Source organism: Artemia franciscana, chromosome 17 (assembly GCF_032884065.1).
Source record: "Artemia franciscana chromosome 17, ASM3288406v1, whole genome shotgun sequence".
Lineage (NCBI taxonomy): Eukaryota > Metazoa > Arthropoda > Branchiopoda > Anostraca > Artemiidae > Artemia > Artemia franciscana.
The window spans coordinates 18,981,163-19,001,958 of NC_088879.1; the positions used below are offsets into that span (position 1 = coordinate 18,981,163).

Consider the following 20,796-nt stretch of genomic DNA (forward strand, 5'->3'; position numbering starts at 1 on the left):
AATTGTCTGCGGAGCCGGGTAATTTTGTGAGGAACAAAGTGAAGGGAATGGCTTAGAAGTAGCTTACATGGCTTAAAATTCATTCTCTATCTCCTCTTGTCTCTATATTCTCGCCATGTAAGATCTGAGCACTTTAGTGCAAACGTCAGAAAAGTGGTTTGCACCTCTGCAAATTATTATTTCCATATCCTATTAGCCCACGGCACATGCCACGTAAATTTCAAAGTCAATCCGAGAGAACGTCTGTGTACCTTTCTGATGAAAATTTGACAGTGAGAATGGTATTGGAGAAGTCGAACTGTGTATTTCATTTCATACAAGTTAAAATTATTGTATGAATCCAGTGAAAAAATCGCAAAATTCTTGCTTTTATGGTAAAATTTGAATATAAGGGGAGGAGGGGGGCCTTTGGAGGGGCTCCTGGCCTACTTTGATTCACTAATTAAACAAATTAAAAATCTCTCATGATTGGATTTTGCTAACAAGTCTAAACAACAGTGCAGGGGTATAAGCTTACGGCCATGTGAGAAAAGTTTGTTTGTTCCTTTTTTAGCACTATTTTTTTTGAAGGAAAGGAGGGCTGGACCTAAAAAAAATGTATGTATATATTAAGTTCCTCTCAGCCCAATGATTTGTGAATTTAAATTATTGCTCCCGGAAAGCATTAGGGGGTCTGAATCAGTTTCTTCATTTAAACACAGGTCAAAAAGTTTATCCCTGGTCGAGACACAGGGTGAAAGCGGGTCCCTTGTGTAGGTTTAAATTTTTCTCCCCTCTTCTTTTTTGTATATTAATTTATATGGTAATAATAATATGATTTAATTAATTAATGGAGCAACTACGTACAGGTGATTTGACCTTCTATCAGTGGCTATGTTTGTTTAATTGATTTGTTGTTTTGTCAAAGAATCATTCATTCATACCAAGAGACGGATCCCTTAAAATTTTAATTTCGTCACTCCAACTAAAAGACAAGCCTCATTCTCCATTATAGGGCTTCTTTGGAAGCAGTTGGCAATTTGTATTATTTATGGCCATTAGCCCGAAGGCTGGGAAGTCACATCTTCGCTACATGAAAAAATCATGGGGACCTTTTGAATATTTCAAAAAATAAAATAAATTTTTTTATCAGGCACACTTACTCCCGCCGTTTACCCGTGCCATCGAACCTAACACTTGGAAAACTATAGGTTCTATTATGACTATCTTAGCTCTATGACTTTCTACCTTAGTTTTACTACCCAAGGAATGACGCATATACGGATAATATATAGACATATCTATCTATTAACAAATGAACTAACATCATTTTTACACAATCTAATCGATTTTAGTTCAAACTATTTTTTAAACTTTTGGGATGGTGGTGCCGGGAGCCAAGTAGCAAAAGAAGACAAAAGAGGGGGCTGGTTCCACTCCAGTTACTACCGAATCTTAGAAAGCGCATTAGAACTTTTAGTTTCAAATTGAGCGAGCTAATTACAAAGTTTCTAAAACCACTCCTTACATACGAAGTGACTGGTAAAAAAAAATATGCACTGAAAGTGTATAACCCTTTTTTTTTTAGGTAGCGCTAGAGTGCTGCCTCTGAAAAACAGAAGCCACTTTTTTCCAGGGGTAAATTTGATTTTAATTATTTATCCACGAAAGATTAACTACTAAATTCCTCGAAATAAATTTGCAAATAAAACCACTATTATCATTGGTGTTTGACACAATTAATAACTAATATACGAAAAACAGAATAAAATAAAAACGAAGTGAAACCTAACGTGTTGGCTAAATGGATTTTCTCATACAAAATTTAGTAATTAATAATATTTTCCTTGTAGTATATAACCGTTTTCGTTTAGAATTGAAATGAATCAAACCTTCAGCATTTCTACGGCAAACAAATTTGGAAAAAATCTAGACATTTGGTTTGGTCTTGGTGGCACAGCAGCAGAACAGTACTTACCGAGTATTCTGGATTTATATGGTAAATAAAATTTATATGGTAATAATAATATGATTTAATTAATTAATGGAGCAACTACGTACAGGTGATTTGACCTTCTATCAGTGGCTATGTTTGTTTAATTGATTTGTTGTTTTGTCAAAGAATCATTCATTCATACCAAGAGACGGATCCCTTAAAATTTTAATTTCGTCACTCCAACTAAAAGACAAGCCTCATTCTCCATTATAGGGCTTCTTTGGAAGCAGTTGGCAATTTGTATTATTTATGGCCATTAGCCCGAAGGCTGGGAAGTCACATCTTCGCTACATGAAAAAATCATGGGGACCTTTTGAATATTTCAAAAAATAAAATAAATTTTTTTATCAGGCACACTTACTCCCGCCGTTTACCCGTGCCATCGAACCTAACACTTGGAAAACTATAGGTTCTATTATGACTATCTTAGCTCTATGACTTTCTACCTTAGTTTTACTACCCTAGGAATGACGCATATACGGATAATATATAGACATATCTATCTATTAACAAATGAACTAACATCATTTTTACACAATCCTAAGAAAGGATCCTAAGAAATCCTGCATTAAGGGGCTTAATGCAAGACTTGATGACTTGATGCCCACAACTAATCGATTTTAGTTCAAACTATTTTTTAAACTTTTGGGATGGTGGTGCCGGGAGCCAAGTAGCAAAAGAAGACAAAAGAGGGGGCTGGTTCCACTCCAGTTACTACCGAATCTTAGAAAGCGCATTAGAACTTTTAGTTTCAAATTGAGCGAGCTAATTACAAAGTTTCTAAAACCACTCCTTACATACGAAGTGACTGGTAAAAAAAAATATGCACTGAAAGTGTATAACCCTTTTTTTTTTAGGTAGCGCTAGAGTGCTGCCTCTGAAAAACAGAAGCCACTTTTTTCCAGGGGTAAATTTGATTTTAATTATTTATCCACGAAAGATTAACTACTAAATTCCTCGAAATAAATTTGCAAATAAAACCACTATTATCATTGGTGTTTGACACAATTAATAACTAATATACGAAAAACAGAATAAAATAAAAACGAAGTGAAACCTAACGTGTTGGCTAAATGGATTTTCTCATACAAAATTTAGTAATTAATAATATTTTCCTTGTAGTATATAACCGTTTTCGTTTAGAATTGAAATGAATCAAACCTTCAGCATTTCTACGGCAAACAAATCTGGAAAAAATCTAGACATTTGGTTTGGTCTTGGTGGCACAGCAGCAGAACAGTACTTACCGAGTATTCTGGATTCGTATCATACAGCAGATTAATATCTATTCTGTCTCCACCGTTGAAGTAGCTATAAAATATAAGACTGCACTTCTGAGTGTCCCAAGGATAGTTACGTAAGTCAATCTCACATAGAGCATGGAAAGATGCAGGAACAATCATCAAAACAACTCCTCCCGGCATAATCGTAACATGAGTTGCAGCATTCATGTAATTCATCGTGTGATCAATGCTGAAAAAGTATTTTAAGTCCATCTTGATACTTAAATAATTTCTAGGCTGAGAAACTTAAGCTTCCAAACAAGACTTACCACCAAATAAATAAAAAGTAACAAAATAAATAAAATGGAAAAATAAACATTTCCCCAAATTCATTAAAAAATGTGCATAAGAGTTTTATGGAACGAAAATTTTATCTAAGAATTTGTTGTCTGTCTAGCAGGCAATAATAAGATTCTTCTTAGGTGTGAATAAAACAGTCCGTTTCCAATAAAAAATAACCGATATTTCTGCCAATTTTCAGTACGACATCCCATTTTTAAACTGAACTGGTTTGGATGGCATAAAATATGAGGGCTAGTGAGTGACAAGACCCCAAGTATACTCATTTGTAGTTCAACATCAACTGGATCTAGCTAGTCTAAAAATTTTGATGCAGGGGTGCAGCCAGAAAAGTCTTCTGGTATTGGGTGGATTTAATTGTTTTTATGATGGCTAGAGACAATCTAGCAAGGCCTTATCCTGGTGTACCTCTATCTTTTGCATATCTTGGGCACTCTATGCCATACTGAAGAAACTTGAATTCTGCATGTAATTTAAATCTGTAGCTAATATGAAAAGGGATTGTCTGAGGGTCAAGAGGTTTTAGGTTGAAAATAAAAGTTTTTTCTAAAGAAACTTTCGAGTCTTCGTAACTTGATAGGAATTTCATTGAATACTTCATACTCAGTGACCCTGATTCGTGTATGTATGCATTTCAGGGCTGTGTCCAGGTTTTTTTTTCGGGGGTGTTTTACAAAAGAATTTTTTCAGGATTCAGACAAACATTTCAGGGGGGCTGAACCCCTTAAACCCCTGGATATGGCCTTGATGCCATCGCAAGATCCTTTAGCCATTCTTGAGAAGTTGTTTTTCTCAAGTAGGTATTTTGCAACTTCAATGAGGAAAAGAGTTTTTCTGGCCCAGCGGAAGTGACTGGAATTGTTACTAAAATACAAAGTAATGTATTTACCATGAACAGGAGGTCAGCATTGCAATACTGTAAAGTCTTAATGAAGTTTCTCTTTATTTTCATTTAAGATTTCTTGTCACAGAACAACCTCAACACAACCCTGGAGTTTCATGGTCGAGAACTCCATGAATGTCGAGAACACGGTCTAGAAGCGTTTTGATTCTCAGTTTTTTTTAAACTGGTTCGTAGATGACACTGGGAAGGCGAGAGCGGGTTCTGGTGTCACTCAAACTTCTGGGCCAAAGCTTGGACAGAGTGTTTGAGGAGAGGAATAAATAGTGACCACCCAAAATATTCCTAAAATGACACGGCCGTAACCTTGTGTCTCACTGTTTACAGCATTATTGACTATAAAGCCCCTCTAAAAGAAGTGCTGATATAAGCACTCTTTACCATGAATATAATGGTACAAGCGGTTACACTATGTATATGTTATAGATGCTGTCATGTAAAGTTCAATACTATATCATAAATTTTATTAGTCCAATTTGAGACCTAACAAAAAAGTTTACTTTATCTTGTTAATCATGTCCAGAAATGTATTAGAAAACGAGATGTTGGCTGGATTATACTAATGATCCAATGCTTTAGGTAATGTTAAATCAATGCTCTAATTTAGTATAGGCAATCTTTAGAGCCCAAATAAGGATGTTCCTTCTGGAGTATTGCCCCCATCACTACTTTTGAGGTTTCTTATAGTTTTTAGTCATAGTGCTTAAAACTATAATTTTCAAGATTAACGCCGTCCCAAACTTATTCCTAAGAAATCAAGTTTCAAAGGTATGACTGTTTTGTTTATTTCAGTAAGCAAGAAAACTATGTTTTTTCAGAAATGTTCTTTTCTTTATTTCACAATCCCATATTGGAAAAGAAGTTTTGGGATGTATCATTTACCGTGTCCAACCTAGAGACCACCAATCACGAGAAAAAAATATACCAAAACAGTGGTGTTGCTGCGTAATTAAATTATAAAAAAAAGATTGCTCTAAAGCAATCGTAGAGTATTTCTACCAATTTATGTAAGGCATTTCTACTTTCTAGTAAAATCTGAAAATGTCAAAGAAATTAGAAGTTTGCACTGTAAGAAATTGCAAAAGAAGAACATTGCAAAGGCTTTGCATCAGAGCAGTTCAAAAATGGTCTTCATGAATACCCAATCCCCCCCCCATAATATGCAAATATATAACCCAAATTACTTACTTCCCATGTTCACTGCCAGTGCATATATTTTATTTCAACCTGTATACCCGTAGGTTGAACCAAATGTGACAAAATAAGACAACTTGTTAATTATTTAGAACACACTCAAGCTTAAACTCTCTTTGATGCAATCTGAGAAAACCATTGTCATGGCCACACGCAAGTGACAAGTGACAGAATGCATTGGACTTGTATAATCTGGGCTTTATATGTATTCGCACAATAGGGAGTTGGGGATAAAGTATAGTGAGTCTGTACACAAAATCCGTTAGCTACAATTATTCTGCATATTATTCAGTAAGAATTGATTTCTAACTTCACACTGTCCAAACACTTTACCCCTCTGCCCTTAATGTGTAAATATACAGCCCAAACTATGTAAGTATAATACAGCATGTCATCCGTCACTTGCCTTATGGCTATGAAATATGAAACCAGTTCCTATAGATCTACAGATCAAAATTCTTGAGTATGTTCTGAATAATTAAAAAGTATCGAAATAAGACCTGGAAAAACAAAAGTGACAGACGACGGACTGCGTAAAAAATACTTAATTTGGGCTTTATGTTTGCAAATTAGGAGAGTCATTGAGTCACTGTCATTGAGTATTAGTACATATGCCAAATTTCAGCTTTATGAGACCAGGAGAAGCGGTGAGAAAATTAACACAAGATTTATATGAGGTATAATCTCCAGACTAACCAAAAGAAGAAGACTACAACCATTTATTTTGCAAACGCGTAAAAATGATGTTAAATAATACAGTACATCATATGGTACTAAAAATTTTACCTACTTCAAAATCTTCGAGAGTAACTGAAAAGACACAATGCTATGAATATAAATTTGATTTGGGAAAATTGAATATAAGTATACATTCGAGCAATTGAAAAGGTACAATGCTACAAAAATCAATTTAGAAGGAGGAAAAAGAAACTTGAGTTGACTGCCATGCCCTTTGTTCCAACTTAGTTAAGGCCAAAACATGTTATTCAAGCATTCAAAATAGGTAGACAAAGGATAAATAATCAATATCTGAAAAGAAAAAAACTTTGTATATGCTAGAGATCAAATAGAACACGGGAAAAAAACCATAGTTGTGAGAAGGGTATAAGCCTCTAATATGTTAGAAGTGCTATCTAACACCTCATCTAGGCATTTATTAATGTTGTCAATATCTCACCTATTTGCAAGTGATATTTGTGGTTTCCAGATCAATTCTGAAGGGATGTGCAGTATATTCAATCCTTCGTAGTGAGACTCATTCCATGCAAGTCGTTTATCTTTCCAATGTATCTGTAGAAAGCCATTTACATTGAACACTGATTCATTTTCTCTCTGGAAAATTAATTTTATCACCTTTCTAATATTATTTAGCAATGCTTAGTTCAAAGATTAAGTTTAACAAATGAAGGTGTGATATTTAATGGATTACATTATAATCGTAATTTGGCAGCCAATTAGGCTACTGAGAATGCACTTCAAGGTAAAAATATATCTACCCAAGTAGAAGTGGGCGGGCTTGAAAGGTTACTAATACTTTTAGTCGGAAAGTGAAGACTAGTCTGAACAGCCTATTTCCTCTCAATACAACGAAAAGATGACTTTGGTATTTATTTATGTATATGCTTTTTTTTAAGTAACACCTCCGCCCTCTTCAGTGACAACAACTTAAAGGGAAGTTAACAATTTCACTCTTTTGGTACTTCAGAAGACTTAAAACGAACAGATTACATAGTGCATATAAGGGGAACACTACTCCCCTCGTCCCCTCGCAGTTGACACTAAGGTTTGAATTGCACTTTGAAAAATATGACAATTCAAATAATTGATCTAGTGTTCCATGTCAAGTATTTTATTTGACAGATATCTGCAGAATAAATTCAATATGATTTTTTACCTCATTTAAAATAATGTATGCAACAGTAAATGCTCTTCATTGGGCTCAATCACTTTCAACATAATAACAAGAGCTAAGAGCTCATATGGTATGAGCTCTAACAAAATTCTAAGAATCAATAGATTGATTCAAATGAAAATCGGAGGCTTAATGCCGGTCAGGATTTAAAATAAGAGCTCTGAGTCACGATGTCCTTCTAAACATCAAAATTCATTAAGATCCAATCACCCACTCGTTTATAAATATCACGTTTATAAATATCACATTTTTTTTTAATTTTTCCTCTCTCTTTAGCCCCCCAGATGGTCGATATCTGGGAAAACAACTTTGTCAAAATTTGTGCAGCTCTCTGGGACCCCTACCAATGTTCATCGTCCTAGCACGTTCAGAAGCATCAAACACGCCAAAGCACTGAACCCCTCCCCCCAAATCCCACAAAGAGAGCGAATCCAGTACGGTTACGTCAATCCCGTATCTACGACTTTTGCTTATCCTATCCACCAAGCTTCATCCCGATCCTTCCACTCTAAACGTTTTCCAAGATTTCTGATTCCCCCTCCAACTCTCTCTAATGTCAACAGATCTGGTCGGGATTTGAAAGAAGAACTCTGAGACATGAATTCCATCTAAATATCAAATTTTTTTAAGATCCGGTCACCCGTTCTTAAGATAAAAATACCTAAATTTTTCTAATTTTTCCAAATTAACTCCCCCCATCTCCTCCAAAGAGAACGAGTCCATTCAAATTATGTCAATCACGTATCTAGAACTTGTGCTTATTCTTCCCATCAAGTTTCATCCCGATCTCTCCACTCTAAGCGTTTTACAAGCTTTCTGTTTCCCTCCTCCAACCTCTATGTCCCCGGATCCAATTCGATTCGAAAATGGAGCATCTGAGACATAAGATCCTTCTATATATCGAGCTTCATTAAGAACAGATCACCTATTCGTAAGACAAAAAATACCCCAATTTTCGCGTTTTCCAAGAATTCTGATTTCTCCCTCCAACTCCCCCAATATTGGAATTTAAAATAAGAGCTTTAAAGCACAAGATCGTTCTAAATACCGAATCTCATTAAGACCTGATCACCCATTCGTAAGTTACAAATACCTCATTTTCCCGAATTCCCCCCTCCCAACTCCACCAAAGAGAGCAAATCTGGTCCGGTTATGTCAATCACAATTCTTAGACTTGTTTTTATTCTTCCCATCCAGTTTCATCCTGATGTCTTCGCTTTAAGTATTTTCTAAGATTTCCGTTTTCCATGATTTTAGGCCCCCCCCCAAACTCCCCCCAATATCACCAGATCAGGTCAGGATTTAAAATAAGAGCTTTGAGACATGATATCCTTTTAAATATCAATTTTCATTGAGATCCGACCACTGGTTAAAAATACTTTATTTTTCTAATTTTTTAGAATTAACCCTCCCTCCCTCCAACTACCCCAAAGAGAGCGGATCCATTTCACTTATGTCAATCATGTATCTAGAAATTATACCCATTTTTCCAACCAAGTTTCATCCCGATCTCTCCACTCTAAGCGTTTTACGAGCTTTCTGTTTCCCTCCTCCAACCTCTATGTCCCCGGATCCAATTCGATTCGAAAATGGAGCATCTGAGACATAAGATCCTTCTATATATCGAGCTTCATTAAGAACAGATCACCTATTCGTAAGATAAAAAATACCCCAATTTTCGCGTTTTCCAAGAATTCTTCTTTCTCCCTCCAACTCCCCCAATATTGGAGTTTAAAATAAGAGCTTTAAAGCACAAGATCGTTTTAAATACCGAATCTCATTAAGACCTGATCACCCATTCGTAAGTTAAAAATACCTCATTTTCCCGAATTCCCCCCTCCCAACTCCACCAAAGAGAGCGGATCTAGTCCGGTTATGTCAGTCACGATTCTTAGACTTGTTTTTATTCTTCCCATCCAGTTTCATCCTGATCTCTTCGCTTTAAGTATTTTCTAAGATTTCCGTTTTCCATGATTTTAGGTCCCCTCCAAACTCCCCCCAATATCACCAGATCCGGTCAGGATTTAAAAAAAGAGCTTTGAGACATGATATCCTTTTAATATCGATTTTCATTGAGATCCGATCACCCGTTAAAAATACTTTATTTTTCTAATTTTTTAGAATTAACCCTCCCTCATTCGAACTACCCCAAAGAGAGCGGATCCATTCCACTTATGTCAATCATGTATCTAGAAATTATACCCATTTTTCCAACCAAGTTTCATCCCGATCCCTCCACTCTAAGTGTTTTCCAAGATTTTAGGTTTTCCCCTTCCAACTCCCCCCCCCCCAATGTCACAAAATCTGATCGGAAGGATTTAAAATAAGAGCTCTGAGACACGATATCCTTCCAAACACTAAATTTCATTAAGATCAGACCAACCGTTGGTAAGTTAAAAATACTTCAATTTTTCTAATTTTTTCCGAATTAACGGGCCCCCCACTCCATCCCAGATGGTCAAATCGGGAAAACGACTATTTCTAATTTAATCTGATCCGGTCCGAGATACGCCTGACAAATTTCATCGTCCTAGCTTACCTGGAAGTGCCAAAAGTAGCAAACCCGGGACAGACCGACAGAATTTGAGATTGCTATATGTCACTTGGTTAATACCAAGTGCTATAAAAAGCGGGTAAGACACCCTAGAAGTCATATAATTTTAATGAAAAACATATCATCAGATTCAGGTTTCCTGATTAGTCGTTTCTATTTCTATTAGTCACTATTTCTAATTTAATCTAGTCCGATCCATGATACGCCTGCCAAATTTCATCGTCCTAGCTTACCTGGAAGTGCCTAAAGTAGCGAAATCGGGACCGACAGACTGACAGACAGACAAACAGACCGACAGAATTTGTGATTACTATATTCACTTGGTTAATACCAAGTGCCATAAAAACGACTTGAATAGAAAGTTTATTGTTAGTAATAAAGCACAAACTAGTGGCGTAAAAGTGGAGTGAGTACTCCTTAAGTTCTATCATCACCCTTTACGCTCATGTGAAAAAATGGCGTATGAAGCAAAGAAGAAAAAAAAATAAATGAAAAATAAGACAAAATAGGCGAAAAAAACGAGGGCAGTGTCAGCCAGTGGAGAAATATGAAACGATAATAAACATATATTTCGGCAAGTATCTCCGCCAATTCGTCTTCGGTGGTAAAAAAAAAATTAAAACAAAATCTAACCTTTTGAAGCTTTTACAATAAACCAGGGGATATTTCTCCGAGGAGCTTTTTCACTGGACAAGACCCTTTTTTTTATTTTCACTTAAAAAATTTAATAATAACCCATCTTTAGGAAAAGTTCCACGGGTTCAACAAATCAGTTCAACGGGATAGTTTCTGCCAGTCACTCCTCATGTATTGGTGGCCTCAGAACAATTTTCACTTGCTTAAAGCACTGGTTGTGTTCCCGTCTCAACTTAAGTTGAAGTAACCAAACATGGAAAATACAAATTACGCTGATTATGTAATTAGCTAAGGGCTTATGCAATTACACAAAAAATTTCATATTTAATTTGTCGCCCTATCAAATCCTGGAGGCCCAATATGATTTTCAAGTGCCTAATTATATACGTACGAAATTTCCTATTTTTATGTCATAGTTGCTTTTTTTAAGAAGTAAACTTAACGATGAGAGAAAGACACAGAATAAAAACCAGCCAAATCAAATGAAAGGCGACTCACCAATGGGATAGGGCAAAGATTCTTTGTCTCTTAATAGATTTAGCTTGCCTGCAAACTTGATTTTCTTTACATATGCAGACAGGTTCTCTTAAAACAGACTGAGGGAAAGTGTCGTTGGAAGTAACTTCTTATTTTCTTTTCACATTTTTCTACTGGCTGACACTACCCATGTTTTCCTCTCCTGTTTGATCTTACGTTTCATTTATTATTTATCTTATCTTTACTTCATACGTCATGTACAGCCAGTGTGGTCTTAGAATGTATTTACGTGGAAAAATATGCTTTTTAATCTAAAATTTCAAAAAATAAGACAAAATCATATACACTAAAATCTAAGGAATTCAAGCTAAGAAATGATCAAAATTACATACCAGATCCATATAAAAAACGACTAATCCCATTTCAACAGTCAACGACTCATTGTGATTAGAAAGGGGTCTAATCTGACTGCTGTAGCCTTTCATTAAATCATTTTGCAACTTATGTTCAGCATTGAAGTACTCCAAAGGACTAAGTGGTTGATCACCCTGCATTTCTCCGTCTACAAATAAAGAAAGTTATAAAGAAAGTTTAAACGAAAGAGTTGAAACTTAGCTAACATTTTGAAGCTTAAATGAGCAAAAAAAACTAGATCTACGTTGCATGGGCAGCGTGAGGTGTTGCGGCAACCTTTGCTCGGCTTCGCCGAGTAAAGTGTTGCGAGAGCAACACTTTGGTTTTGTTTCCTCGCTGCGACTAAACGCTGAAGTTGTTAATCTGTAAGGATGCTAAAATACATACTAGGTACACCAACTCGCAAAAGTTGCAAACTCCTCATTGCTAAAGATGAGTGTAGCCTTACAGCCAATTATTACTTACAAGTCCCCTACATGTCTTACCACTGGAACCAAATTGGTCTTACCATCAAATACAACGAAAACAAAAAATAGGTACACCAACTAGTAAGAGTTGCAAACCCCTCATTGCCGAGGATGATTATGAGCTAACAGCCGACTGTTGCTTACGACTCCCCTATATGTCTCACAATTGGTATCGGCCTATTTTTGGTTTCAGTGTGTACCTTACTACTGAAGTTGTCAACCCCTTTAAACTTTCAAACTGGTATATCTCATGAAGGAATTTTTGTACAAAAAAATGGATGACATATACTTTGATCAGCTCATCAAAAGCTATCGACTGCCGTCAAAAAAAAAATCTATCTGTCTTAGTTCAAAAGTTGACTTTTTTGCCGTAGGCCAACTTTCTAACGTCATCACTTAGAAAGGAGCAAAGGATAAACTCTAATTTCTTTAGCAATGAGAGTACTTTTAAAGTTTAAGAGGCACATCCGATACCATTTCTCTACCGCAATCCCATGTGCGAAAAACCGAATGATAAACTCAGCTGAAATCACGAACAGAAATGGGTAGAAATAATAGATGGCAGCACTTTCGGACCCGTGGGAAAATGCCGCTTTTTTGCTTCTCTAAATTTTTCTATTTATCACTCAAAGAAGATATATTGGCTGTGGGGCAGGGTAACTGTCGCATATATTTAACACTTATAGATTTTAGTCCATCTTCAATTTGAAACTGGTGCCTGGCTGCTTGCCTGCTAGAACGGAGCTTTCCACTCGAAAGCAGAAACATGGTTTGATGAAACGAAAGCTTGGCTGCATAACTTCAGATAGTCCTCTCTGACATAGGCTATACAACTCCTCTTCACTTCACACACTATAGGCTCTGGCTCAAGGACAAGCAAAAACCATCCTTTTTGGCCCCAGGCAAGAGTTCTACGAAGCTTTCCAAAATGTAAAGTCATATTCATCAATCCGGCCTAAGGTCCACACTTTCCGTAAAAACCGCAGAGGTTAGACCCTTAACACTTTCTAGGAATAAGCTGAAATCGGGGTGCTAGGAACAAAAAAAAAAAAAACACGACAAAACCAAAGTGTTGCTCTCGCAACACAATTAAAACAGACAAAAAAGATCATGGCTGGAATTTTGCTGCAGGAATTCTTTTGATATAAAGCTTTGACAAACGATGATTCACAGTGCTTTATTTTATTTTTCTATTTCTCGTTTTGTTATGTTTCGGCTATTCTTCTGGCTATTCTGTTGTTTTTCAGGTCGTTTTCGATCTTGCTCAGATTTTTGGAAATGAATTTTGATCCCATTTTTATTCCACTTTACTAGCACAATTTTTTCTTTATGAACGAAGTTGTATAATGCCTTGAACGAATAGATGGCAGTAGCAATATGGCTGTCACAAAGAATCAAATTATAAATTACTTTCGTTAGACGAAATTGACATAAACCTTAAAGGGAAGATAAAGAAACCTTAAATCTATCACTGTGGGATCGAAAAATTTTGATGAAAGAGATCAAAATAATTCTTCTAAAACAGTACAGGTTGATCTTTATAAATCATAATTTGACCCAGTATTTAGAAGTTGAAAGTAAAAATAAGTCCCAGAAGATTTGAGGAGTCACCTCTTTTCATAGCAATTTTTGTCTTCTCCCTTTCCTTATTCCACTCACATCAACATGTAAACATTTTATCTAAGGTTCAAACAGTTTGTACTGAAGTCTATACGGACGTCCAAGCTTGGTGCTTGGTCCACACTAGCCTTGGATTTTCTTAAACAGTACAGGTTGATCTTTATAAATCATAATTTGACCCAGTATTTAGAAGTTGGAAGGAAAAATAAGTCCCAGAAGATTTGAGGAATCACCTCTTTCCATAGCAATTTTTTTCTTCTCAATTTCCTTATTCCACTCACATCAACATGTAAACATTTTATCTAAGGTTCAAACAGTTTGTACTGAAGTCTATACGGAAGTCCAAGCTTGGTGCTTGGTCCACACTAGCCTTGGATTTCCTTAAACAGTACAGGTTGATCTTTATAAATCATAATTTGACCCAGTATTTAGAAGTTGGAAGGAAAAATAAGTCCCAGAAGATTTGAGGGAGTCACCTCTTTCCATAGCAATTTTTTTCTTCTCCCTTTCCTTATTCCACTCACATCAACATGTAAACATTTTATCTAAGGTTCAAACAGTTTGTACTGAAGTCTATACGGACGTCCAAGCTTGGTGCTTGGTCCACACTAGCCTTGGATTTTCTTAAACAGTACAGGTTGATCTTTATAAATCATAATTTGACCCAGTATTTAGAAGTTGGAAGGAAAAATAAGTCCCAGAAGATTTGAGGAATCACCTCTTTCCATAGCAATTTTTTTCTTCTCAATTTCCTTATTCCACTCACATCAACATGTAAACATTTTATCTAAGGTTCAAACAGTTTGTACTGAAGTCTATACGGAAGTCCAAGCTTAGTGTTTGGTCCACACTAGCCTTGGATTTCCTTTTTCAGAAGTTATATGGGTTATATGGTTGAGTTTGAACATTCATTGTTGCAAAAAGAATTGAAAAGTTCTCTATGATTTTTCTTTTTTATCTATCGTAAATCACGGACGAGTTTGAACATGAATTTTTGCAAAAAAAAAAAATTCCCTGTGTTTTTTCTTTTTTATCTGTCGTAAAATACGGATGGGTTTGAACTTGTATTTTTGCACAAAAAAAAATCGAAAAAGTTCTCTGTGTTTTTCCCTTTTTATCTCTCGCAGAATACGTCAAACAATTCAAAAGTTTCGCCCTCCTTTCCCCTTCTCGACAGTTGGTTAATACGAACTTGAGAAAGATTTGGCGAGTTACCAATTCAATTTTATTAATTATATTTAGGCAATTTTGTTTAATTTGCATTGACTTTTCTTTATTGCAGACTCTACAGAAAAATAAGGGGAGTTAGTGAAAGCCATAAGAATCTTATGAAAAATAGACGACATTTTATTATTTATTTAGAAGAAAAACAACAAATATAAACAATTATATACAATCTTAGATCAATCTGATTATTCAACAAAAAGAAAATGGTGCTTACGCTTACATTAGCTACGCACTTACAGGCTCCAAGAACATTTTTAAGAACGTTTCAACATGCGATATCAAGGGTGATTTTTCAAGGACATTTCAACGATAAATCTGCCACTCCGCCCCAGACTTGCTTCAATTTTTCAATCTTACCCTGAGAATTCAAATTGAAAAACTGATTTTTTGTTAAGCCTGAGGATGATAGGGCACATTCCATTGAAATGTCACTAGTCAGCCCACCTGAAACTCTACACATAACGTGAGTCTGAACGCCATTTTAATTACGAATAAATACAAACAGGTAATACGAACAAAATAACACGAAAATCGATTAATCCTTGGACGGACACTGAAAATATATATCAACGAAAAAGGATACAGCAAAGGCGTGCTATTGTAGAATTTAAAGTTAAAATACAGACCGCAATCCCTAACATTCCTTGGCGAAAGGAAAAAAGAAAGAAACCCTTTTTTTTAATAGTATTTGCGTTTACTTGGATAGTAAAAACCAAATCATGAACAAAATCAGTAGCCAATGTTTCATTTTGTTTTTACTATAGAAATAAAAGCATTTTCTGATTACGTGGTCAGTTATTAAGGAAAGATCACGGAGCTACATTCAAAACATAATCTCAAGAACCATAATTCTGACCATAAGTCATGTTACAAAGAAAAATATTACTTTTTTGAGTTGATTTACAACACCCATTAGAGGTCTATCGCCCTCACAGTTCACTGCGTGTTCGTTTGCTTCCATTCAGAAGTTGACTTTATGAACAAAATGAAAAACTAGACCTTTTCATCTTTTCATTTCCATCAATGAAAGGAAAGCTATTAAAGAGTAAATGAGTCGAAGGTCTCTATTCCCCAGATAATTGTAATGAAATAAGAGACCTAGTAATGATTTACCTAGTCATAAAAAAGAGAAAACCCTTCTAACTTGTAAGAAAGGTGAAACATTTTGCTTTGAAACATGTGATTAGTAATACACTAACCGCAACGCACGGTTCTAAAGCAGTTCTATAGTTTACCTACTAGGTACTACTAGGTCTACAAGGTACCATTTAGACTTTTATAGCACCCGTTCAATAGCAAAACTTTTTGATTCTGCGGAAAGTTTTTCAGCTGCATGCTAAAATTTTTTCATCGACAAGATATTTGCCTCGTAGAAAACAATTAAAGCATAGAGCTTTATGTTAGATCTATTTTGCAAATTAGCATAAAAAGTGATATTAAAATTCAAAACTAGTAATTATCAGCCGATAGACAAGAACATAGCATCCTAGCTCCCTAATCTTTGCAATTAAGTTTTAATAGTGCTTAATTTAAAGCTCTTTGTATTGTATCCATGAGGGTGGGGGATTCAGGTTTTGAACCTCTTTCACCGAAATTTTTTTCCAACTCGTTAAAGCGTAGCACAAATTCATATATAAAAAATTTTCATGCATTTTCTAAAGTATTTTTAGTAAGAACGGAATATCCGTCTCCATTTTAAAAGAATTGACATTTTTCATTTGGTTTTTGTATACAATGTCAAATACAGACGGAGTTTTAAGTATAGTCGCAGTCAAGCATAAATTCCAAGTATCTCCGCTAAAACGCTCCCATGATTGGGCTCATAAGGATGAAAGTTATCTGCCAAGCTGTAGTTACCCTAGCTGTTGTGATGCTCCTAAGCCACAGCTTAGACACCAATACAGTTATGAAAACTCGATATATTTTTGGGACACAGTGCGCAGTAGCGATGCTAGCGGCTGGAGACAGGAAACTGGCAGCACAGCTTAGATACCAATATTGGTATCTAAGCTGTGTATGTAACACAACAAAATTGCGTTCCTGGCTATGGTGTTGTAGTACGATCGACAAATTGGAGCGCGGGCTTGGAGGAGTCACCAAGTTCAGAGCTCTGTACCAAAGGCTTCTCATGTGCAAGAAAGGAGTTTTCATAACTGTATTGGTATCTAAGCTGTGTCCTAAGCCATATTTAAATTACAACTAATGAAGAAGGCCGAAAATATAATCTTCATCCATCACCAACACAGTAGCCACTCACATGAGCTTAAATGCGGTCAGGTTCTACACACTCGGCTCTAGACTTTTCTGATCATACAGTGTTCTCTCTTGACAATTACCACGTGAATGTGAGTCCACTAAGTTATTGTCACAGTAAGTACTGCTCCTAAGCCTCATGTGACCGACCACTGTAAGTGAGGAAGAACAAGCAAGGCACAATATCTCCTTGTGCCAGAAACATGTAACGTCCTGAAACCACAAAATAAGTGAGCACCAAAAATATTCATATCCACGTCGTAATCAAAACTGATAAAGAGTTTCGGATAATGTTTTGTTTTGTTTATTCATGAATTAACTATTCATAGAAAAAAAAAAAAAAAAAAAAAAAAAAAAAAAAAAAAAAAAAAAAAAAAAAAAAAACTTGATAGAAAACAGATCATTTCGGAGAAGAGGAACAGGCCCGAATCTATCATAGGTGCCATGGTGGACATAGAAACATAAAAATAGACGGGATGCACATGGAAAAATTATCTACCAGATGTAAAAGTAGAGTAGATGGAATCAAGTTCAGTAGCGTTAACTATGAAAACAGCATTTATTACGTCGACGACACCATATTTTCATAAACATTAGCTAGTTAAAATATTTTTAAACAAAATAAAACTAGGACATACACAAAAATTCTTGTTAGGGGTCATTTGCGAACTGGGCGAGGGGCAAGGGGGCAATTGCCCCCTAAGCTGGTCAGATTTACGCCGCTTCGGGCCGGTCGTTTGTCTTGTTTCTATGTACGGAAATACATTCGACATAATATTCAACATAAAATTCTACTTGACAATTCTTTGGCTGTGTTACTATAGCCCTACGTACGGGTTTAATGTAGATACCAGCATCCTGCTTTAGGTAGGGACAGATGTTGCAGTCAAACAGATTCGTTCGTGGGCTGAAATCTGATAAACATAACCCGAAGGTTGTCACTTGATCCAGGGGTTTGATTTTTGCTTGCAATTGTGTGCTCGATTCCGTTACAAGCTAGTAGGAGAGTCAGTCTATAGTGGAGCTTCAAGGTGTTCTGTTGGGAAGTGTTAAAGGATAAATTTGTCTCGTTTTCCTAAGTAGAAGGATTTAGCTTTAAGAAAGTGTGACATTTTAGCTATGGTGTGTATTGTTTTTAAACTTGTAAGAAGAGGGACGGGGGACTGATGGAAAAGTTAAGGGAGACGTCGAAAAACTGAGACTGAAGCGAAGAAAAGAATTTTCCCAACCTGGAAATGACCCAAAACAGAAAAATTATTATTTATCCGGAGAACTAAGGTTAGCAAAATTTTTGCCACTTTTTTCAACTTGTGGGCTAGGATTTGGAATTTTTTTTCAGTTGCTTAGATTCTATGTTTTTTTTTGTATGGCTGTTGCTGTCTATTACTTAGGGGCAGATCTTGATATCAAAAAGCCTTTCAGTCTATTGAGGCTGCGTCCGTTATTCCATTTCTATTGACACGAATGATGATCAACTTAAGTCATAGGCAACCACAGCTCGCACAGAGCCCCACCTATTCGAAGTCTAATAATTCGAATTCTATGAGTTATTGTTGCCTCTGTTTAACTTCTGTGTTTCATTATGGTGTTTTTTTTTCCAGTCTCAGGAGATTACCCCTGGCTACATGACGTCATATATAGGCAGCCTTTTTTCTTGGGCCATTTTTTTCAGGTTTCACTTTCATAAAACCAAAGAATAATTATCGGATCGAATATTTTGCACAGTCCTTGGATTATGGAAAAATCCTTTCCGATCATTGAATTTCGATAAAGCCTGATTTAGTTCGCGAATGGTCTAAAAGTGAATTTGAAGTTCATCGTTCTAGTTTTAATGCCAGTGGGATTTTACAGAAGTCTTAAGAACTTCACCCTAACTTGGCTGCTTGTGTGGATGGGTGTTCTTATGCTTACATTCCATGTTTTAGAACCACATCGAAGAAGCATATGACATCAACCCAGTTTCAGCAAAGAGTGAACCAACATTATCATTCACAGTGACGCCTTCCAGGTCGGTGGAGCTAGTAGTGGAGGAATCTACACCATATCAGGACCAAACTGGAAGTGATGACTCAGACGCAAAGCTACTGATGGTGAACAACCTTTACCAGTAATCATGTCTATTTCTTACTCTTTGCCTCCGAATCTGACACTAGCTCAGATATTAAATTTCATTAGATCACATCCATTCCAGCAGACACCATCTCAAATAGAAAAGCCTAGCTTTGACTTGGCATTTACTACCGGAAACTTATCACTGGTTCCGTCTCGGCATCCCAGGTTTCTCTTGAAACTCGAGAAATGACAGTAAAATGAATTCTTTGCAGCATACACATCACGTTTACTGACGGAAACTCGCAGTTTGTTTCTGGGTTCACCAATTTTAGACATGCCCATGAGAAAATCTAGGCACTTGAAAAGTCGAAAGGTCACATTGATGCAGATCAAACATACGCTCAAGCTGAAAACTTCCGAGACGTTGGATGGTACAGAAGCAGCACACTTACCAGTAAACAGAAAGACCAGATATTGCCAAAAATCGAAGTACTGAATCGCGTTTCCAATGTCGTGAGGCTGTTGGGGAAACAAGGAATACCTTTTAAAGTACACAGCGACCAGGAGAGGCTTGATCTTCTAACAAAGCCAGGAATAAACGACTGAAATGTTGCGTCTTGAAACATGACTTTCCTCTTCAGGAACATCTGGAAAAAGCAATAGAAGATAGCAGAAAAAGGATATCTAAGATGGCTGCAAGCTGAAAATCAGGAGACACAGCTACGGGTCGTGGCTCACTCGTCACTTTTTTTCTATGACAATGGTCCAGAAAATGACAAGGAGATTTTGAAACGCTTACGGAGAATTATAGTGAACCAAATCAGTGAAAAAAAGGAAAACATCCAAATGGAGTCGACTCAGGACACAGAGGTTGTGAACCATGCTTCTATCGTGTTAATGCATGTGAAAGACGATACCTGTCCTGTCCAACATTTCAGTGGCAAGGGTATTGATGAATTTTTAAAAGTCAAGATCGAAGAGTATGGACGAGTATGAACGAAGAATATAGACAATATTAAGTACAAAAAGTACGAAAAGAACAGAATTTCAGGTTTCTTTGCTAATTTGTATAAGCTAATGGGTAGTCGAATTTGAAAAGGGCTTAGAAAATCGGTCAAACTCGTTGGTGGGAAAAAGAAAAGTCATTTGCTTGGATATTCTCGGGTGATGAATACCTGTTCTTAGATGTGGAGCGAATTTTGTCCTCAGTGGAAAACAGTAGTTCTTTCGACTCACAAATTTCATCTCAAGCTGACTCGCTGTTGAGTAGGCTGACAGAGCACAAAACAATTCTAACTGTTCACTTGTATCTTTCTGTATTTGAAGTCATTAGCCCTATTTCGAGGTATGTCCAGACAAAGGGTTTGGATTTTTTAAGAGCCTTGAATATGCTTGGTAAAGCAAGAAAGGATCTAGAGATCATTTCCTTCGAAAGTAACAAAGAAAAGGCCATGTCAATCAATTTCGTGTCAATGGTCCAGGGCCTTCTAGAGACCACTTTAATGGACCTTGAAATTAGCTCAGAGCTACC

The 20,796-nt window shown here is 36.3% G+C and overlaps 1 protein-coding gene across 2 annotated transcripts in view; it reads right to left on the reverse strand.

The window, feature by feature from the left end:
• LOC136037962 (neuronal acetylcholine receptor subunit beta-4-like) overlaps nucleotides 1-20,796 on the reverse strand; it is a 70,016-nt gene that overhangs the window by 22,129 nt on the left and 27,091 nt on the right. For both annotated transcript variants that reach the window (XM_065720847.1, XM_065720848.1), the window contains 3 exons: nucleotides 11,625-11,794; nucleotides 6,831-6,985; nucleotides 3,223-3,448 (listed from right to left, as the gene is read on the reverse strand). In XM_065720847.1, the coding sequence (XP_065576919.1) occupies nucleotides 3,223-3,448; nucleotides 6,831-6,985; nucleotides 11,625-11,794 (551 nt within the window). The remainder of the gene's footprint in view (nucleotides 1-3,222; nucleotides 3,449-6,830; nucleotides 6,986-11,624; nucleotides 11,795-20,796) is intronic.